The sequence below is a fragment of the Notothenia rossii genome, assembly GCF_949606895.1.
Source record: "Notothenia rossii genome assembly, chromosome: 1".
Lineage (NCBI taxonomy): Eukaryota > Metazoa > Chordata > Actinopteri > Perciformes > Nototheniidae > Notothenia > Notothenia rossii.
Window position 1 is genome coordinate 77,583,686 of NC_136912.1, and position 19,721 is coordinate 77,603,406.

The window sequence follows — 19,721 nt, forward strand, 5'->3', positions numbered from 1 at the left end:
AAATCTGTTTACAATTCTGTTTCATATGGGTGTTTCCGCCTGGAACACCACCACTAGTGTGCTCTTGAGTAAGGCACTTAGCCCTTAGTTACTCCAGGGTGAATGTCCCTGTAATTGGTAATTGTAAGTCGCTTTGGATAAAAGCGTCAGCTAAAATGAAATGTAATGTAACGTGTTGAGAGATGTATCCATAGATCTCTTAATGTTGCTCTCAAAGTGCACCAGATTGATGCTTTTAACTTCAATATTTAAAAAAAATCTTCCCGGGGGAGCATCCCCCCGGACCCCCCTAGAGGAGGTGAGGTCCACCCCCAACTCATAAAAAGTAGCACTTTACCCCTGCCTATATGCCGTGAGCTGATTATCGAGCCTAAATTGTAACAGTTGCGGGTGTACTGTGTTTGTGCGTGTGGGGAGTGTTGCAGTAGAAAATTCCACTGTAGCGACACTGTGGGCTAAGCCCCGAATGTTTTCAGGTCCAGGCGACGCCCCTGTTTACAACAGTGTTTAGATAATACCAGAGGTCTAGGGCTCTGGATAATACTAATTCATTTATAAAAAAAACGAGGATAAAATAATGGGAGATCTGTGAAATGTAAACAAATATCACTATACACTAAAAACCAGGCAAGTGCTCTCCTTCACCTCCAACATTTAGTTTCTAGCATTGATAAATGAGTGTGGATGTAAAACAAAGTCATGACAAAGTTATGATTTGCATTCATACCTTTTTTTATTTTTGTCAAAAAAGCATTAACATAAAAAAAAGTAATATAGAGTAAGGCAGATTGTACATCAGTGTGGTATGCTCCCTCAGCTGGAAGAGCATCTCAGATGACATGAAAATATCAGGCTGTTTTTTGTTTTCATGTCAAACTATACTTTCCTGCAAGAGGAAGAGGAATCTAGTGTCTGGATGCTTCACTGATGACAGTATTTAAACATGAAAACCCATGTCTAAATATCAACTGTTGATAACTCGTGAGAAAACACAAATGTATGCGTCTTTTAGAAAAAGCTATTGAAAATAAGCAGAAACCAAACATTATGCTGGGTCTAAATTCCCCTGATCACTACATCATTTTTTCAAAATGGCAAATCTTTCTAACCACAAAACACTTTGCTTGCATGTTAATTTATACTGTTTATTCGTAGAACTCCATCACTGTGTTTAAAAAAAAAATTCTCCAATACATAAGGGCAACAAAATCTTCACTATAAGCTACAGTATTACCATGAAAGCAAAACAGATCATTTGGCAACAGACGTTATCTACCCGATAAGGCAGATCAAGCTTCAACATTTCCAGTTTTCCTCATTAAAAAAAAAAAGCATACGTGGTAGTAACTCCCTACTGCTATACCACGCGTGGAGGAATTGTTAGAAGGAACAAGCATAGATTAAAACCCAGATTCAATACAAAAACCTCCCATCTAGAAAAGATAGGTATGAAATGCTTGACAGAATACTCAAAACTCTAGATTGGGATCATGCAAAAAATACCTTTTTAACATTAATTATTTGTATTTAAGTCTCTCCTACACCCTGATATATTTGAACCTTTTAAGCTGTAGTCAAAACCCAACTTTAAAGCAATAACAAACCAAGCGGAAAATGTTTTATATTAGATATTGTTTTTCTGTCAAACACCTAAATAAAACAATATGAAAAAGGACTCTAATGGTGACATGTTATTTTTTTCTCAAAGTACAGAAAAAGCCCCATAATGCCCTGCTCAGTGACAGAGGGTGCATGAGAGGGTCAGACACACGAGGGATGTGAGAAATAGCAAAATAGGATTAAGAAGAGTGGTGGTGGAGATGCATCGTGGGTAATAATCCTTAACTGGGGCAGCAGGCAGCGTGAAAGGATGGTTGGATGACACCAACCCCCACCCTTCCCCCCCGCTCTACGGGGGGGAAATGGCGACCCCCGGGTGCAAATCCACCATCCTCCATCTGTGACTGTGCTTTTCAAGAGCCTCCCACAGCTAAAGTTTGACAGGGAGAGGCAATGAGAGGATTTATTAACAGAGACTCTGGCTTTTATACCCTCAGAAAATCTCTAGTGAAGAGAAGATGGAAAACAAATACTGAGATTTTTCCCTAGAGAAGCAAAGCTGAAACCCTGTGTGGGTTTGAATGGAGGAAATATTGCTGAGTCATGCCTGTGAGTGAGCACAATCGTGTCTGTTTGTATGAGTCTGTAGATAAAGTACTGTACAGCAGTGGCTCCCAACCTCTTTTACTTAGATTAGACTGATAAGAGCGGTAGAATTATCCTGGTTAGAATAAAATCCAGGAATATTCATAGTTATCTCCCATCAGTTGGGGATCGCTGTGTGTACAGCAGAGTATCTACAGACTGCATAGGAATGACATGAAGACAAAGGGGAATACAGTAAGGAAATCTAGGAAGCAGTACACATGTAAGGTTCTCTGTAGCACCCTGTGTTGACTGGGCTGTGATCATGAATGGGAATAAAAAATAAAAACATGTTTCTTTAACACAATGTGATGCAGATTTGATTTGTTTGTCTAGCGGGATCACATTGGGTTAAAGAATAGTTTTTCATTTTAGTCCCTATGCCATCTGTTAGACGACATCAACAATATCCTATATGTGTTATTGATGTGGAACTGATCCTCTTCTTTTAGACCGTTTTCCTCGCTGTTAGTACCCGCACGATGCTGCCGACTCCTCCAGCTGCCAGAGCCTGGAGACACAGAGAAAATATGATCAGGTTTTTAATACTGAAACTAAGTCTCTGTTAAGCTCTGGTAGCTCATACTGTATGCAGAGTTGTGACCACATTTAATTAGTCCCAAACTGGTCTTTTACTGTCCAACTATGACACCATACATGATCCTGTTTAAGATACATTCATTTCAGTTACAATTGTTGATTACCATAATATGTCACAATTTCCAAGCTAATATCCCTTTTCATTGAGTACATTTACTAACACAGAGAAAACAACATCACAGACTTTGAACGCCGCTGGAGGACATTTCCTTTAAAATGTCAATCTTCCATGTTAATCTAAGCTCACTTCTCCCTCTATCCGGAAAGTATATAGAATGCATAACTCAAAAATGTGTCACCGTATGATTATACCAGATAATGAAGTGCAAATATTGACCTTTTCATGCCACAGCAGCAGGACCGCGCTGCTGTTTTCTGACGGCCTCTCGAAGCCTTTGTAGATGTATTTCATCAGCAGGTCGACGCCATTTTTGTCGAGGGACTGCACCCCTTTTTCAATGTCACTGCTCTTAAAGGCGCTGAGCACCTTCAGCACCAAACCCTCTGCACGTTCCTGATAGAAAAGAAGATACATGTGAATAGGAGAGTTACCAAGTAGTTAGTTATTAGTCTGTTTCATGAACTCTAAATCGTTCTACTGTTTATGTCCAACAAACCTCTCATTTAATTAGCATAGAGTCCACAAAGTGATTCTATAGAAAAACAGGACTGTGGTAAATACTCTTATTAACCAGGAGAACCAGACCCACCTTGACGTTTTGGTTCTTCGTGTTGATCGGCGGGTTCTTCAGGACTGCTTGTAGAGCCTCCATCAGATTGCCTGTGCAGGGAGGGTTAAGGATGCAATGCAAAATAGCTGGTGGATTAATAACTGTAGTCAAAGTAAGATCATGAGAGTGCTGCTCTCTCTTTTTTTGTTTATTTTTAGAACAACAGATCCTTCCAGCTACCTGAGATATGTCGCCACTTATGAATGAATACATAAATATATATATATATATATATATATATATATATATATACACAGTGGGAAAAAAAAATATTTAGTCAGCCACCAATTGTGCAAGTTCTCCCACTTAAAAAGATATGAGAGGCCTGTAATTTTCATCCTAGGTATACCTCAACTATGAGAGACGAAATGAGAAAAAAAAAATCCAGAAAGTCACATTGTCTGATTTTTAAAGAACTTATTTGCAAATTATAGTGGAAAATAAGTATTTGGTCACCTACAAACAACCAAGATTTCTGGCTCTCACAGACCTGTAACTTCTTCTTTAAGAGCCTCCTCTGTCCTCCACGTGTTAACTGTATTAATGGCACCTGTTTGAACTCGTTATCAGTATAAAAGACACCTGTCCACAACCTCAAACAGTCACACTCCAAACTCCACTATGGCCAAGACCAAAGAGCTGTCAAAGGACACCAGAAACAAAATTGTAGACCTGCACCAGGCTGGGAAGACTGAATCTGCAATAGGTAAGCAGCTTGGTGTGAAGAAATCAACTGTGGGAGCAATTATTAGAAAATGGAAGACATACAAGACCACTGATAATCTCCCTCGATCTGGGGCTCCACGCAAGATCTCACCCCGTGGGGTCAAAATGATCACAAGAGAACGGTGAGCAAAAATCCCAGAAACACACGGGGGGACCTAGTCAATGACCTGCAGAGAGCTGGGACCAAAGTAACAAAGGCTACCATCAGTAACACACTACGTCGCCAGGGACTCAAATCCTGCAGTGCCAGACGTGTCCCCCTGCTTAAGCCAGTATATGTCCAGGCCCGTCTGAAGTTAGCTAGAGAGCATTTAGATGATCCAGAAGAGGATTGGGAGAATGTCATATGGTCAGTTGAAACCAAAATAGCACTTTTTGGTAAAAACTCAACTAGACGTGTTTGGAGGAGAAAGAATGCTGAGTTGCATCCAAAGAACACCATACCTACTGTGAAACATGGGGGTGGAAACATCATGCTTTGGGGCTTTTTTTCTGCAAAGGGACCAGGACGACTGATCCGTGTAAAGGAAAGAATGAATGGGGCCATGTATCGTGAGATTTTGAGTGACAACCTCCTTCCATCAGCAAGGGCATTGAAGATGAAACGTGGCTGGGTCTTTCAGCATGACAATGATCCCAAACACACCGCCCGGGCAACGAAGGAGTGGCTTCGTAAGAAGCATTTCAAGGTCCTGGAGTGGCCTAGCCAGTCTCCAGATCTCAACCCCATAGAAAATCTTTGGAGGGAGTTGAAAGTCTGTGTTGCCCAGCAACAGCCCCAAAACATCACTGCTCTAGAGGAGATCTGCATGGAGGAATGGGCCAAAATACCAGCAACAGTGTGTGAAAAATTTGTGAAGACTTACAGAAAACGTTTGACCTCTGTCATTGCCAACAAAAGGGTATATAACAAAGTATTGAGATGAACTTCTGTTATTGACCAAATACTTATTTTCCACTATAATTTGTAAATAAATTCTTTAAAATCAGACAATGTGATTTTCTGGATTTTTTTTTTTTGCTCATTTTGTCTCTCATACTTGAGGTATACCTAGGATGAAAGTTACAGGCCACTCTCATCTTTTTAAGTGGGAGAACTTGCACAATTGGTGGCTGACTAAATACTTTTTTGCCCCCCAAACGTATTTGGTTTATCTCTCCATTTCTGTGTGATTAATGTCTGCAGATTCCGTTGTTTGAGATATGTAGGTGGGTGTTTGCATGCATAATATAAAAAACATCAAGTTTACTCGTAATTTAAAATGTGCCGTTTTACAATCCAAATGTAAAATATAGGCTCACATGTCCATTATTATGTTAAAACTGCTATTGCTATAAGCTCTAGATATTGTTTCACCTGTCCATACAGACTTTGAAGAGAGTCCTTCAAAGTGCAACCCAAATGCAATTGATAGACAATCTAAAGTCCTTGTTATGGAAGAAAATAAAGGCATGGTTAAAGGATCAGCAGGTGGTAAGATGAGGATAATCAGTACTCTTGAGATAGACAAAAGTTAAAATAGTGTTAGCATAAAATACCCTCTTTGCAGTGCTTCTTTCATCAGCAAGTAGAAAAAAGGGTGAACTTCTTAATAAATACTATCGGTATAAATCAGTATAAGCAGTGTGCCCTACTTTATATTACTTAAAAGCACGTACAATTTATTTCCATGTTCATCATTTGAGTATTGTTGTTGTCAGATTTGTAACGAGCGCGAGCCTTTCCTCCTGCCCTGCAGCATGAGGTGGGAGGGAACTGTCTTATTCAATAAGGAAGTGCTGCACTTTCAAGCCTTATAAGGCCTATTAGACGGAAACCGCTGGCTTCACACTTTACAGAAACACTATAATTGGAACTGCTGTATCAAAGAGGAAGCAGATCGTTTAGCTCATGAGCAAAACCTTGTGCTTCTGCTACACTCAACCTACTAAGCTAACCGGCAGAAAACACGATGAAGTTACTCGACTATTTAAAGACAAAAAGGATATATAGGCCTGGCCTACCATTACATTGTGAACCTGTTTGCAAATGCACACTTGCTTAAAAGTTCATATAAAGCTCGGTGTGTCTTGGAGCAGACATCCCTGGAATGTGTCTGCCAGGCAAGTCTGGACAGTAACTGGCCTACTTGCAAAACGCCCTTTCATACAGGCAACATACTATACAGAGAATACATGAAGTTAACCATAGCAGCCATAAATAAACACCGACCATTGTGGTTGGTTTCTTCAGCAGTATGTGGATGCTAACAGGCTAGCTAATCATGTAAAGGATATTGTCTGATGAGGGAGTCCACCTCTGCCTCGTCAGGTCCCAGTTGGTTTTCTGCTCCGTCCTCCTCGTCCACAAATTTGTTCTCGTCGTACTCGTCCACGTCCACACGCCTGAAGCGGGCAGCGTTTCCGGTGGTCTTCGCCATGTTGTTGGAGGGTTTTAGGAGTCTATTTCTAATCGAAAAGGACAAGAGTTCAAGCCCAGGTCCGGCCTTTTTTTGTACAGTGCTTTTCTTTGATACGGCTGTCACAAGCAGGCAGCTTCCTGATTTCGTCCCGTTTCCTCTGGGTGGGTTTTGCTTCCGCGTTCACGACATCGCCCCATAGTGGACACAATGTGAAACTGCAAGTAGTTGTCTGTAGTTACCAGTTGTTGCCACTAGAGAGCGACAAAACATTAGACTTCCAGTTTAAACCTAAATGTATGTATTGCCCGGTATTGCCTCATGCCGAGGAGGTTTTCGCCATAGACTGTATATATAAGTATATATTATATATACTATATAATATAATATACTATATATTCGCCCACAAATAAATGTTTTGGTGTTTTGATGCATACAAATAAAATGTCAAAAGAAAAACAAATCAAGTGTGGTAAAGGTAAAGGAACTTCAAAATAAAAACATATTTGTTATCAATGGAAGAGCTAAACAATTCAATAACAGAGAAAAAATGGCAATTAAAAATCTTCTCTATCCAACCAAGACTCTAATTAAATTGAACTTATTGTCATGTAACATGCAACCAAATCATGTTATTCAAAGAGAGTGCACCCATTTCCACCGACTTCAGGACAAATGACGCCAAAAGGTTTAACCAGGCTGCTTTTAATAATCCAGATTGTAAATGAATGTCTTGTTTCAAAGCAATGTCTTACAATCAGAGGTGGAAAAAGTCCTCAGATCTTGTACATGAGTAAGAGTACCACAGTGAAGGAATACTTTGTTACATGTAAAAGCCCTGCATTCAAAATGTTACTCAATGAAAAGTGCAAACGTATTGACATCAAAATATACCAAAAGTAAAAGTACTCATTACGTCCGGCCTCAGTCAGTTGGGGCAGACCTAAATATGGATTGTGGACTGCTACTCGGAGAGGTCTCAGTTCACCTGCAGTGGTGCCACCGGACACCCCCCCCGTAACTAAAGTCTGCTTTACAGTTTTTCTCGGTTGCTAACACACTAAAATGCTACATAAATCACAATTATTTTAACTGACACTCAAAGAGCAAAACATCGGCTCAAATCTCCAAAACTCTAAACACGTTTCCAGCTTTCCACACAATTTGCAAATCAACATGGCACTTTCTTACAGCAACAATGGAAGCCAACATGGAAGCATTAGCAAGAGGAGGAGGAAGAGGAAGAGCTGGGCTGAGAGTGAGAGGAGGAGGAAGAGTACTCTAATGAAATGAAATGTTATCAACCATGGTGTGGCGATGAGAGAGGCTGGACAGAGGGTTCAGCCTAATCTAAGCCGATTTACTGTCGCCTCTGTAATCCGGACACTTAGAATTGACAACAGGTTCGTTACCAGTTTTTAGCTCTGCATAACTCATGATATATCAGTGCTTATATCTGTTGTGTGAAACGTATTTACTTCATTACTGTAATTGAATTGTTGGCATGTTGGTGTATAACTGTACAAACATCCTGCACAATTTACTGTGGTAGACTTACTTTTATGCAACACAGACACTGACCAATGTTAGAAATTAAAATCAATGTTTTAATGGGGAAATGTAGTTTAAACATGCCGTCAGTTTTAATGCTCTTTTATACTGAAAAACCAGAAATTCTTGTGCACAAGCAGTTAAGCTTTTATTCTGAAAATCCTTCATCTCCGGTTAGCATTTAGCATGTGGCTAATATACGATTTCCTAAAGAGGTGAATTTAGTAGCGAAATGATATGGAGTGGTGCAGACCGAAGCCTACTGATTTAACACTACAACTATAGATGTCGAGATACTACCATGCTGAATATTAAATGAAGGTACAGTTTATTTGAATACATTATTGTTTACAGACGAGAGTAGCATGTGACAACATCCGGAATGACCGGAAACCAAACGAGCCGAGAAGTATTGTTTAGAGTATTGATTACAGCGTTTAGAATGTGTTAAATGAAAAGTGATGAAAGAGAATATGAGGAGAAACGGCGTGTTAAGCATATATTGAATGTGAAAAGAACCTATCCTCTGTTTAAATGCAATAACGGACATTGGAGACGAGGTGAGCCGGCTGGCGGGGAGGAGCCATTAGAGGATATATAAACAGCACCGGAGGAGAGATCCAGTCTCTCTCTTGTTACGTTAATACAGTGGTTCTCAAAGTGGGGGGCGCGCCCCCCCTGGTGGGCGCAGAGGCATGCCAGGGGGGGCGCGAGAGACCAGGAGGAAAAATGGTTATTAAAAAAAAAAAAAAAAAGATAAAAAAAATAAATAAAATAAAAATCATAATTTGAAAAATTATTGATTCGAAAATAATATGATGCAGTACAGTACTATTACGTCTGGGTCTCTGTTTCATTAAAGCTCGGCTCTGTGTGTGTGTGTGGAACGAGCCATTTTGTGTGCGCTTGAGAGAGAGAGAGAGCGCACCGGTACTGGAGATCGTTGTTGTTAGCTTCTGGTGCTAGCGAGCTACGCTAACGGATATAAGGAGTTTTTTCAACAACAAAGTGGAGGAGAGTCCTCTCCTGTCAGACTGAGAGCTAAAGGACTCTCTCAGTGTTATCTCAGTGGGTCTCAAATGTTTTGGTCACCATTAATGTAAATAATTATTTCCGAGGCACACGTTTATATGATCATTATAGTTATAAAAAAATAAGAGAATAAATGAAAAACAGGTATGAAATACTATATGACAGTAAAACAAGAATAAAGTTTAAAAGGGTGATTTGTAAAATATCCATCAAGAAAAAGTAAATCTGTTTACATTTCTGTTTCATATGGGTGTTGAGAGATGTATCCATAGATCTCTTCCTTTCGCTCTCAAAGTGCACCAGATTGATGCTTTTAACTTCAATATTTAAAAATAAATCTTCCCGGGGAAGCTTGCCCCCGGACCCCCCTATGTGACGTCCACACATCACCTATAAAAATAGCACTTTATCCCTGCTTACACCTATATGCCGTGAGCTGAATATTGAGCCTTCATTGTAACAGTCGCGGGTACGTTGTGTATTTGCGTGGGGATTGTTGCAGTAGAAAATTCCACTGTAGCGACCGGTACATTAATGGGAAACCCTAAATGTTTGAGCACCCTCTATGAAACGTCAAGCTACCCCACAGCACCCCCAAAATAAATCTCTGGCGCCACCACTGAGCCTGATTATTCGTTTTGGGGGGGCCCGACTTTTTTTTTTCTCCAAAGGGGGGGCCTGACAGAAAAAGTTTGAGAACCACTGCGTTAATAGTTAGTTAGCCTATGACGTAAGGGTATATAGCCCATTTGACGATTTTTTGTTAAGATCTGGAGACATAGCGAATCGGTTAAGGGCCGAGTAAGTGAAAACCAGCGGGGCATAGTGAATCAACTAAGGGTTAAGACCGAAGTCAGTGCTTTAAAGAAAGTCCTTTTCAAGAAAGGCTTGGTTAAGGTCTATGCCTTTATCAGTGGTTAAAACTGTTCTGTTTAAAAAAAGATATTGCGGGTGGGTTACGGTAATCGGAGTTACAGCAGCAGTGCAGTAATAAGACGACGGTCTATTATCAGTGGCTTATAGGTCTCCATATTAGTCCCAGTTTGGCGTGTCCAAATAGCAAAAGTTAACCATAGTCGACTATAAAGTCAAATATTACGTGAACAGGTTTATAAGTAGTGCGTAAGGGTTCCTAACTTTAAGTGATGATATTAATAAGATAAAGCCCATAGTCGACTATAAAGTCAAATATTACGTGAACAGGTTTATAGCTAGTGCGTAAGGGTTCCTAACTTTAAGTGATGATATCAATAAGATAAAGCCCATTTTTTTCATAGTAAGCTAGATAGAAATGTTATTTTAAACTAAGTGTTTTTTTGGCTTGGATTTCAGGGTTTATAATACCACACCAGTGGTTTAATTTGTTACGGTTCCTTTAAAGATCACCTCGCCATTGTTTAAACTCCCACCTGAGAGCCGCATGGACAAATCTCTTTGTCTACAGGTCAGAGTGCGAAATAATCGGGTGCCATCTTGTTTACACCCCACATGTGGAAAAACAAAGACAGGGCAATCGCCATTTCGTGAAATGCAAATAAAATTTGCTCCTTTTGCTTTGAATTTGCATTTACACAGAGCATCCACCAATTAGAAGTAGCAGAGTAGAACATTTAGCAGACTATTTTTGTAATTATGAGAAGGATACAGATTACAAGTGATGTTGTTCCCCCACACAGAAAACTATTGTGTCCACACAACTAGTGAGGTCAAGATGTGACGGAGCGACAGAGACTGGCCCAACATTTTCCAGCCAGTACATAGATAGACCCCGTCAGAAGACCGGGGCTGTGTTTAAAGGGGAACTTCACTTATTCTTAGCCAGAAGTGTAGTTTTTAATCAAACAATTATGTGATTTATGGAGTCAGATTACATTTTTCTCATAAACACAATTTTATAATCGGTCTGAAGTATCTGTTTTAAGGCATGAGCCGCAGATTAAATAACATAACACTGATTGAGAGCTTGGATGAAGAAGTTGTAGGGTTTTTACAACAGTTTCAAGAATCAGTCTTTATTTATTTATTCTTGAGTAACTTTACTGATTTATAGTGTAGTGCGTAAGGCAATATCTCATTATGAGTGAGGAGCACCAGCCCTTCATGCAGGTCACCCTCTGTGAGAATAGTTCATATTTTCCCTCCAGTTTGGAGACAGATTATTTTATCATATGTTAGTTCAGCAGTGTCAACCAATCCTCTAATCCTAGAGTTATTGAGACGCATTAGCGACACCAGGGGTATTGTTTTTCGCAGCAACGATGATGCATAATACCATGACAAAAGCCATTATTGAAACAAGTAAACTATTAGAAGTGCTAATGGGAAATGTTTTGTGAATATGCATTTATGCCATCAGAAAGCCATACATCATATGATATTTTTGTACGCCTTGTGGGTACACGGAGAATTTATATTTATTTAATGCAACGTTATGGGTTTTACATGTCCTGTTCAGAATAGGGTAATCATTGCAATATTAATTGAGCACTTTATGCTCAAAGGAGGGAGTGTCATGATTATACAGATATGTTGATTTCAGTGACGTGGTTAATAAATAATAACATGTAGTCAACAATAGGTCATAAAACAACAAGAGGTATGCCAAAGCTTGGGCCTTCTCCAAGGAGGGAGTGGTCCAGTTTTAGATATTAGACAAATAGAAGTGGATGAATATGTCAGAACTCTGAGTAATATTATGCAAGTTTTGTCTACACAGCAGGCTAGGAAAACTACAGAGATACCAGACGAGACACCAGAAGAGACTCCTGTTCGGCCAGGTGATTGGGTGAGGGTGAAGGTTCACAAAAGACAGTGGGCTCATCCCCGGTGGACGGAAGCGTGAAAGGTTGTAACAAACTTCACACGCGCTCCGGTTTAAAGGTAAAGAAAAAGGAGCAAATTGACACCACCTCACACATTGTCACCCTTCACTGGCAACTTCCAGAACATTATTGGGAGTTAGGACTGATTTGGCAGAGCTGGAACAAAACAATAAATAGAAATAAGATAAAGATAGAAACAGCTCAAAAGACAAATTGTCTATAGATTTTTATAGATTGTACATTAATGTGAAAACCTATTTTTTTGTTTTACATCTGAAAAAGAGTCCAATTTTTTGTATGTTATTTTTGGACTCGTTATTTAAATTCTGTAACGGACACAACCAGGGATAAAATAGAGATGATGACGAGAACAAAGCCAAACCAATTGTGGGGTCCCCTAGGGATAAGAGTACACAGGCTACTAACCCAAAAGTACAGCTTTGTACGTAAAAACTCTATGAACAAAATTTCCTAGCAGACAGTGGCGACATTGCAGATATGTCCAGTCACCAAAGTTACTTATGTTCTAAATAACAGTGAGATTTAAAGTGATGGAGAAAATATGGAGACGTTCCTTTATAGTGTGTGAAATATGTGGTGCTTGAAGCATCTAGGTATTTAAATGTATGGAAGAAAGTGGTTTCCTGAAAGTTAATTGGAGTAAACATGTTACAGTGGGTGAAAACAATGTTTAGGGATATGGTACAATTATTAGAAAACATTAACTGGGCTTAGATGACATTTAACATCAAAGAAAGATAGTATGGTTAGGAAAATAGAGTGGGAAAGATTGGATTTATTTTACCTCAGTGTGTTAACTATAGATAATGCGTCCCGAGATCTCTCTCTCTCTATCTCTCCGCCTGTCAGAACGCTACGACCCCAACTTCCAAGCAGACAAAAGACCTCACCACGGAAGACTCCTCCTCCTCCATCGAACAGACAGAGAAGCAGAGCTGAACCATCTCCATCTGAGGAATCCAGAACTACAGGTGACATAAAAAGGCACACTCTCATCGGTCCCCCACAGGACATGAAGTTCCAAGCTGAGCCACAAGATTTGGACACAAGAGCAGAGTGTGGGACATGAGAGCGGAATACGCCCTCCATGCAACAAAGTAGAGACTGTAAAGGAGGAGATGAAATGCAAAGCAGATGGGACACTGAAGAGAGTTACAGCGGAAGGATCCAAGCGCAGATGGACTGAGGAGAAGGTGGACGGAGAAGAGGACAGGACGGAGGAGTTGGCATGGTCCGGCAGAACGTGAGGGGGTCGTGGCTTGACAACCAGAGGGGGAGAGAAGGAAAACGGGAGTGAGTGAGTTTACACATAAACACACTTATTCACCAACGAGAAATACGTAAAGAAAAAGGTTTATTAGCCATGAATTAATCAATTGGTGAATTTATAAAGAAAGAAAGAGGAAACTATTAAATAACCCTAAAAACACACTGAGGGTAGAACATATTATTCAATCTTTTCATCATATGAACAAATTATTCTTTAAGAGTTTTTTTTATTCATGTGTGAATTTGGGTAAGATTTAATTTGTTACTTTATTTGTATGGAAAATGTTAAAGGTAGAGCTAGTACCAAGCCAAAGATAGTATTCCAATCTAGAGTATTGATTTCTCCATTGTAGCATGGTTATTACCTCAGGAGGGAAGATTAAGGTGGAAATAACATTTGTTTTTCGTCCAAGATGTAGAGTTTTAAAAAGACAAAAGAGAGATTGCACATTTTAATTAAAAAAAACTAATATAATTGGGAGTAATACATGCGGGCCTTGGATCACTCATTGTGATGGTGCATAATTTACAACAAATATCGTTCAGGGAGAAGGGGTCGCTCGACCCACCCTGCAGATGTTTTAAATCTTACTTGCAGCTTCAGATGGAGTATGAGTTTTAAAAGACAAGCGCCACCAGCTCCTAAAGGTCATCCATTCAATCAGTGATGACCTGACATTTAGAGATGTTATTTAAAGGAGAAACATATTATCTGCCATAGGTGTAAATTCCTGAATTGAACTGCAAACCATTAATGAAATGACTTCTGTTTTAAAGTTCTTGTTAAAGGAGGGAGTAATTATCACATGCTCTAGCACCCAAGGTTCTGTTAAAGGGGTTAGCATAGCTATTTAAGTAGACAAGAATTGAAAATAAATTAGTATAATGAGTTATTGATATTCCACCGGTTCTCACACCATTTCAGGGACTTTATCACTGCATTAGAACAGACCACCCAAAGGTACTGAGTAGGAACTTTTAAGTGATGAAACTCTACAACTGTTGTAACTGACCAAAATCTTCTCCCAGAAATGACTGTCTAGAATGCCGTACCCCAGAGTAGAACGTACCGATTGATCACGACGGCCCCTTCTAGAGAACATATTACTTTCATACCTTAAATGGTATGAAAGGAGGGAGGGTACATTTCTCATGAGGAGATAATTACAAATGCTAGCAGAACAAGACGACCAACCCCCGTATACAGATGTTGATGACAATGATGAGTTAGTTTAAATGATATGGATGTTCGGAGATGAGATTGATCAATGAATGTCCAGCTGATGTGATTCTTTACATTATGAAATCATGTGAAGAAGTGAGCAAAATAAAATGCTAAAATGGAGTGAATCCATTTCAATTTATTTTATACTATTCCAAGATAGTGTATTTTTATTTTCAATTTATTTTATACTATACCAAGATGGTCTATTTTATTTGACTTTACTATTTTATTGCTATTCTAAAATGGTTTATTTCTTTTCACTTTGTAAAAACAAGTGCCTTAACCCTGAGCGTGGTATGAGAACGGTTTCTGTGAAAGGAGGGAGGAAGACATGTTCTGATACCAAGCCATTGCTGCTATTTTGAAGAATGATATTGAATGTAAACGCTAGAAGTTATGCACAAGGGAAAACTTTTATGTTTGAACACAGACAAGAATTTATTTTGTATTTTTGTAAAGCCGGCTGTAAAACCATTCCATTTGATTGTATGTTTGTTAATATGAGATATGTAATATGCAAAGTTCAGATGAAGAACTCATTGATTTCAGTATTATACACACCTTTTAGGTGTGTAAGGAGGGACTGTTAGAAATTAAAATCAATGTTTTAATGGGGAAATGTAGTTTAAACATACCGTCAGTTTTAATGCTCTTTTATACTGAAAAACCAGAAATTCTTGTGCACAAGCAGTTAAGCTTTTATTCTGAAAATCCTTCATCTCCGGTTAGCATTTAGCATGTGGCTAATATACGATTTCCTAAAGAGGTGAATTTAGTAGCGAAATGATATGGAGTGGTGCAGACCGAAGCCTACTGATTTAACACTACAACTATAGATGTCGAGATACTACCATGCTGAATATTAAATGAAGGTACAGTTTATTTGAATACATTATTGTTTACAGACGAGAGTAGCATGTGACAACATCCGGAATGACCGGAAACCAAACGAGCCGAGAAGTATTGTTTAGAGTATTGATTACAGCGTTTAGAATGTGTTAAATGAAAAGTGATGAAAGAGAATATGAGGAGAAACGGCGTGTTAAGCATATATTGAATGTGAAAAGAACCTATCCTCTGTTTAAATGCAATAACGGACATTGGAGACGAGGTGAGCCGGCTGGCGGGGAGGAGCCAGCAGAGGATATATAAACAGCATCGGAGGAGAGATCCAGTCTCTTCTCTTCCCTATCGAGGAGAGCCAGATCACAGCTGTTTTTCTGCCGGAACAATATTCTGTCTGTAACACTACCGCGCCTTTTTTTAATTAAAGTACCCAATTGAACTTTCACAGAGACTCCATTTAGTCTCCTATTTTAAAGCTTCTCTCCTGGTCGGGAGAATAACGAACACAGTTAACACCAACCACTATATCTTTGTTGTTTATCTGAAGGACTGAGAAACAAAGAGGTGCAGGTGAAAGGCTAAGGATTTTCAATGAGGCACAGGAAGCAGCAGTTACAAAATGGGTTTTGGCAAACAATGCCATCACACTTAGAGAGATCCGAAGCATAGTAACTATGTGCTGAGATGCATGTTGCACAATGTTATTTTTGAATCAGATGTGATTGTTTTCAACAACTCATTTGTATTTCTTCATTTACTGTATTTCTGTATTCTCAAGCAATCTTTCTCTGCAGAAACCTCTACATACAGAGCATAGCCCATAAAAGATGAAAGTGCTTTAGATTATGCTCAGCAGTGTGTAGTTGGGTGGTCAAACAATATAGCATTATGAATGAAGTGTGTTATATTTGGTGCAAAAGTTTGCATTTGGTAAGTGTTTATGTAGTTTTGAGTACAGTTCTTCATTTAGCAGGAGAAATTAGGTGTTTTGCACTTTGGGTGTGTGGTTTTATGAATTGTGTTTAGTGTTCTGAGAAACTGAGCAATTAAAAAAAAAACGTGTGTTAGCAATCGAGAAAAACTGTAAGTGTTGATTATATTTCACTACATTAATCCAAATCTAATGTACTGGAATAAAAGCACACAATTTACCTCGTACAGGTATCTCAAAATTGTACTTACTTCTTACTTACAGTATTTAAGTAAATGTACTTGATTACTTACAGTTTTTCTCGATTGCTAACACAAATTTTTTTAATTGCTCAGTTTCTCAGGACACTAAACACAATTCACAAAACCCCACACCCAAAGTGCAAAACACCTAATTTGTCCTGCTAAATGAAGAACTGCACTCAAAACAATTACCAAATGTAAACTTTTGCACCAAATATAACACACTTCGTTCATAATACTAGATTGTTTGACCACCCAACTACACACTGCTGAGCATAATCTAAAGCACTTTCATCTTTTATGAGCTATGCTCTGTACAAAACATCACATTTTATTCAAAAATAACACTGTGCAACATGCATCTCAGCACATAGTTACTATGCTTCAGATCTCTCTAAGTGTGATGGCATTGTTTGCCAAAACCCAGTTTGTAGCTGCTGCTTCCTGTGCCTCATAGAAAATCCTTAGCCTTCCACCTGCACCTCTTTGTTTCTCAGTCCTTCAGAAAAACAACAAAGATATAGTGGTTGGTCAGTGTCTGTGTTGCATAAAAGTAAGTCTACCACAGTACATTGTGCAGGATGTTTGTACAGTTATAGTCTGCAACATGCCAACAATTCAATTACAGTAATGAAGTAAATATGTTTCACAAAACAGATATAAGCACTGATATACTGTATCATGAATTATGCAGAGCTAAAAACTGGGAACTAACTTGTTATCAAGTCTAAATGTCCGGATTACAGAGGCAACAGTAAATTGGCTTAGATTAGGCTGAACCCTCTGTCCAGCCTCTCTCCTCTCATCGTCAAACCATGGTTGATAACATTTCATTTCATTGGAGAGAATTCTTCTTTGTCCATGTCCTCTCCCTCCAGCTCTACCTCTACCTCTCATTCTTCCTCCTCTCACTCTCACCCCAGCTCTTCCTCTTCCTCTTCCTCTTCCTCTTGCTTCCATGGTGGCTTCCATTTTTGCTGCAAGAAAGTACTCACCTGTGGTCTTTTATAGTGCTAACATCCTGATTGATGAGCCAACAATTATGCTATCAGGTGTTTGGTCAGGGGGAACGTGTTTCTTGATTATTGGTCCATGTGTGAGGTATTTTGAATATCATTGTTTTAAACCTGCTAACACGTGACTTCATGTCAGATTCCTGTGTCTTACGTGGAGAAAGGTGTGCAGTGGTTTGCAAAAAGTACCATGTTGATTTGCAAATTGTGTGAAAAGCTGAAAACGTGTTTAGAGTTTTGGAGATTTGAGCCGATGTTTTGCTCTTTGAGTGTCAGTTAAAATAATGGTGCTTTATGTATAATCGAGAAAAACTGTAACACAACTGCTTGACATTTTTGGCGTAAGCCTTGACTTTGTTTTTGACTTCACAGCGGTTAAGTTTTGTGAATGCATATAGCACAGTTGCAGTGACTGATTCAATTTGGAAGACATGAATCAAAACCTCTTCTTCTGTAGTTTCTTCTAGCAGTAGTTGACTAGTCGCTGTAAATATGCTGTATGATGTCCTTTTTGGTTTTCTGTTATGTTTATATGTATTCATGTGGAACCTACTTGCTGCAGGTCACCCTTGAAAAATAGATAAATTATCTCAATGGGACTAACCTGCATAAATAAAGGTTTGAAATGAAATGAAATGAAATAAAACATTTTGCCACATTGACAAGCATACAGATTTACAAGCTGAATACAGCTACAGTTTCGCTGTATCAGCTGGCAATTATAAATCATGGTTGATCGCTGCTGTTCTTCTTCAAGATGTTTTAGGTATATTACAGAGTGAATAATTAGATGCATATGCATAGTCTATTGAGGTTGAAATTCATTAAACTTGTTTATATTCTTGAGTTAGAATCCCCCTTAGGTCAGTTTTGGCTGCAATGCAGATGGCAAACAAGGTGGGTGCAAATGACAATATCTCCTTTTCAAGAAAAGCATGTGTACAAGGAAGAAAAGAGTATAGAAGCATATATATAGTTTTCAAGTGTTCAAAGGAAAGAAGGTTGAAGATGTTTGGCAGAGACTAAACAACGCACCCCATCACTGGATGCTGAGTATACTGTCCTCCCACAGGATGAGAGAGACTGCCCCCCCACATAACACCCGTCTAATGCACTTCTACCATTGCATGCATGAGTCTGTTAGGACATGAGCACTGCTCCTCTGATGAAAAATGTTTTAGGAGTTGTATCTGCCGGAACAGAGAATTGTGTGTGTGTGTGGTGTGTGTGTGTGTGTGTGTGTGTGTGTGTGTGTGTGTGTGTGTGTGTGTGTGTGTGTGTGTGTGTGTGTGTGTGTGTGTGTGTGTGTGTGTGTGTGTGTGTGTGTGCGTGCACGTGTGTGTGTGTGTGTGTGTGTGCGCGTGCGCGCGCGCGTGTGTGTGTGTGTGTGTGTGTGTGTGTGTGTGTGTGTGTGTGTGTGTGTGTGAGAGAGAATGTGTGTGGGTGGTTGGTTGGAGTCACTGCATTTCATTGCTTTATTTATTTAACTCAGACCCTCATGGGTAGTCCAACGCATCAGCTTCGGGATGTCAGGGTTTCCCTGCGTCACATGAACATGCGTTTTTTCTCAGCAGGACGTAAGAAAAACTTTCCATTTCGCTAATGCACACACTCATCTATTGAATCACAGATATCATTTGGAATAAACGCAAACAGACATATCCGCTTGCCAAACTGCAGTTAAACCTTTTTGACTCTTTTCCAATCTTTTTTGACTCAAGCTTATGAGCTCATGTTTAATTCTGGCTTGGATTTCTGTGATGTTGCTATGGTTAACAGACACACAATATGTGTGGAATCTGAGCAATAGAAACTAGTTCATCACACACAGGAATTCTCTGGGAAGTGAAGAAATTCGGACACATATTAATGATTTTATTTAGTCGGAAGTGGAATGTTTAATTTCCTTATCTGCTCTGTCTAGACAGCTGGCCCTTTGCCTCAGGAGGAGAAAGGATAACATAAGTTAATGTATTTCCCAGTGCTGTCTTCCTTTTCCATCCAACACACACACACACACACACACACACACACACACACACACACACACACACACACACACACACACACACACACACACACACACACACACACACACACACACACAC

The 19,721-nt window shown here is 39.3% G+C and overlaps 1 protein-coding gene across 1 annotated transcript; it reads right to left on the bottom strand.

Annotated features, from left to right (window-relative positions):
* Window positions 1–714: 714 nt before the first annotated feature.
* On the bottom strand, window positions 715–6,839 carry arpc5b (actin related protein 2/3 complex, subunit 5B). The gene is made up of 4 exons (XM_079658306.1): window positions 6,539–6,839; window positions 3,516–3,587; window positions 3,143–3,319; window positions 715–2,716 (listed from the first exon to the last, which is right to left on the bottom strand). The coding sequence occupies exons 1-4, from the start codon at window positions 6,680–6,682 to the stop codon at window positions 2,654–2,656; spliced, it is 456 nt and encodes a 151-aa protein (XP_079514432.1). The 5' UTR covers window positions 6,683–6,839; the 3' UTR covers window positions 715–2,653.
* Window positions 6,840–19,721: the final 12,882 nt, after the last annotated feature.

Coding starts and splice junctions, on each gene's coding strand:
- arpc5b (XM_079658306.1), bottom strand. CDS start 6,682: ATGGCGAAGACCACCGGAAACGCTGCCCGCTTCAGGCGTGTGGACGTG. Junction 3,588..6,538: donor TGGACTCCCTCATCAGACAA/TATCCTTTACAT, acceptor CCTCCCTGCACA/GGCAATCTGATGGAGGCTCT. Junction 3,320..3,515: donor CGAAGAACCAAAACGTCAAG/GTGGGTCTGGTT, acceptor CTTTTCTATCAG/GAACGTGCAGAGGGTTTGGT.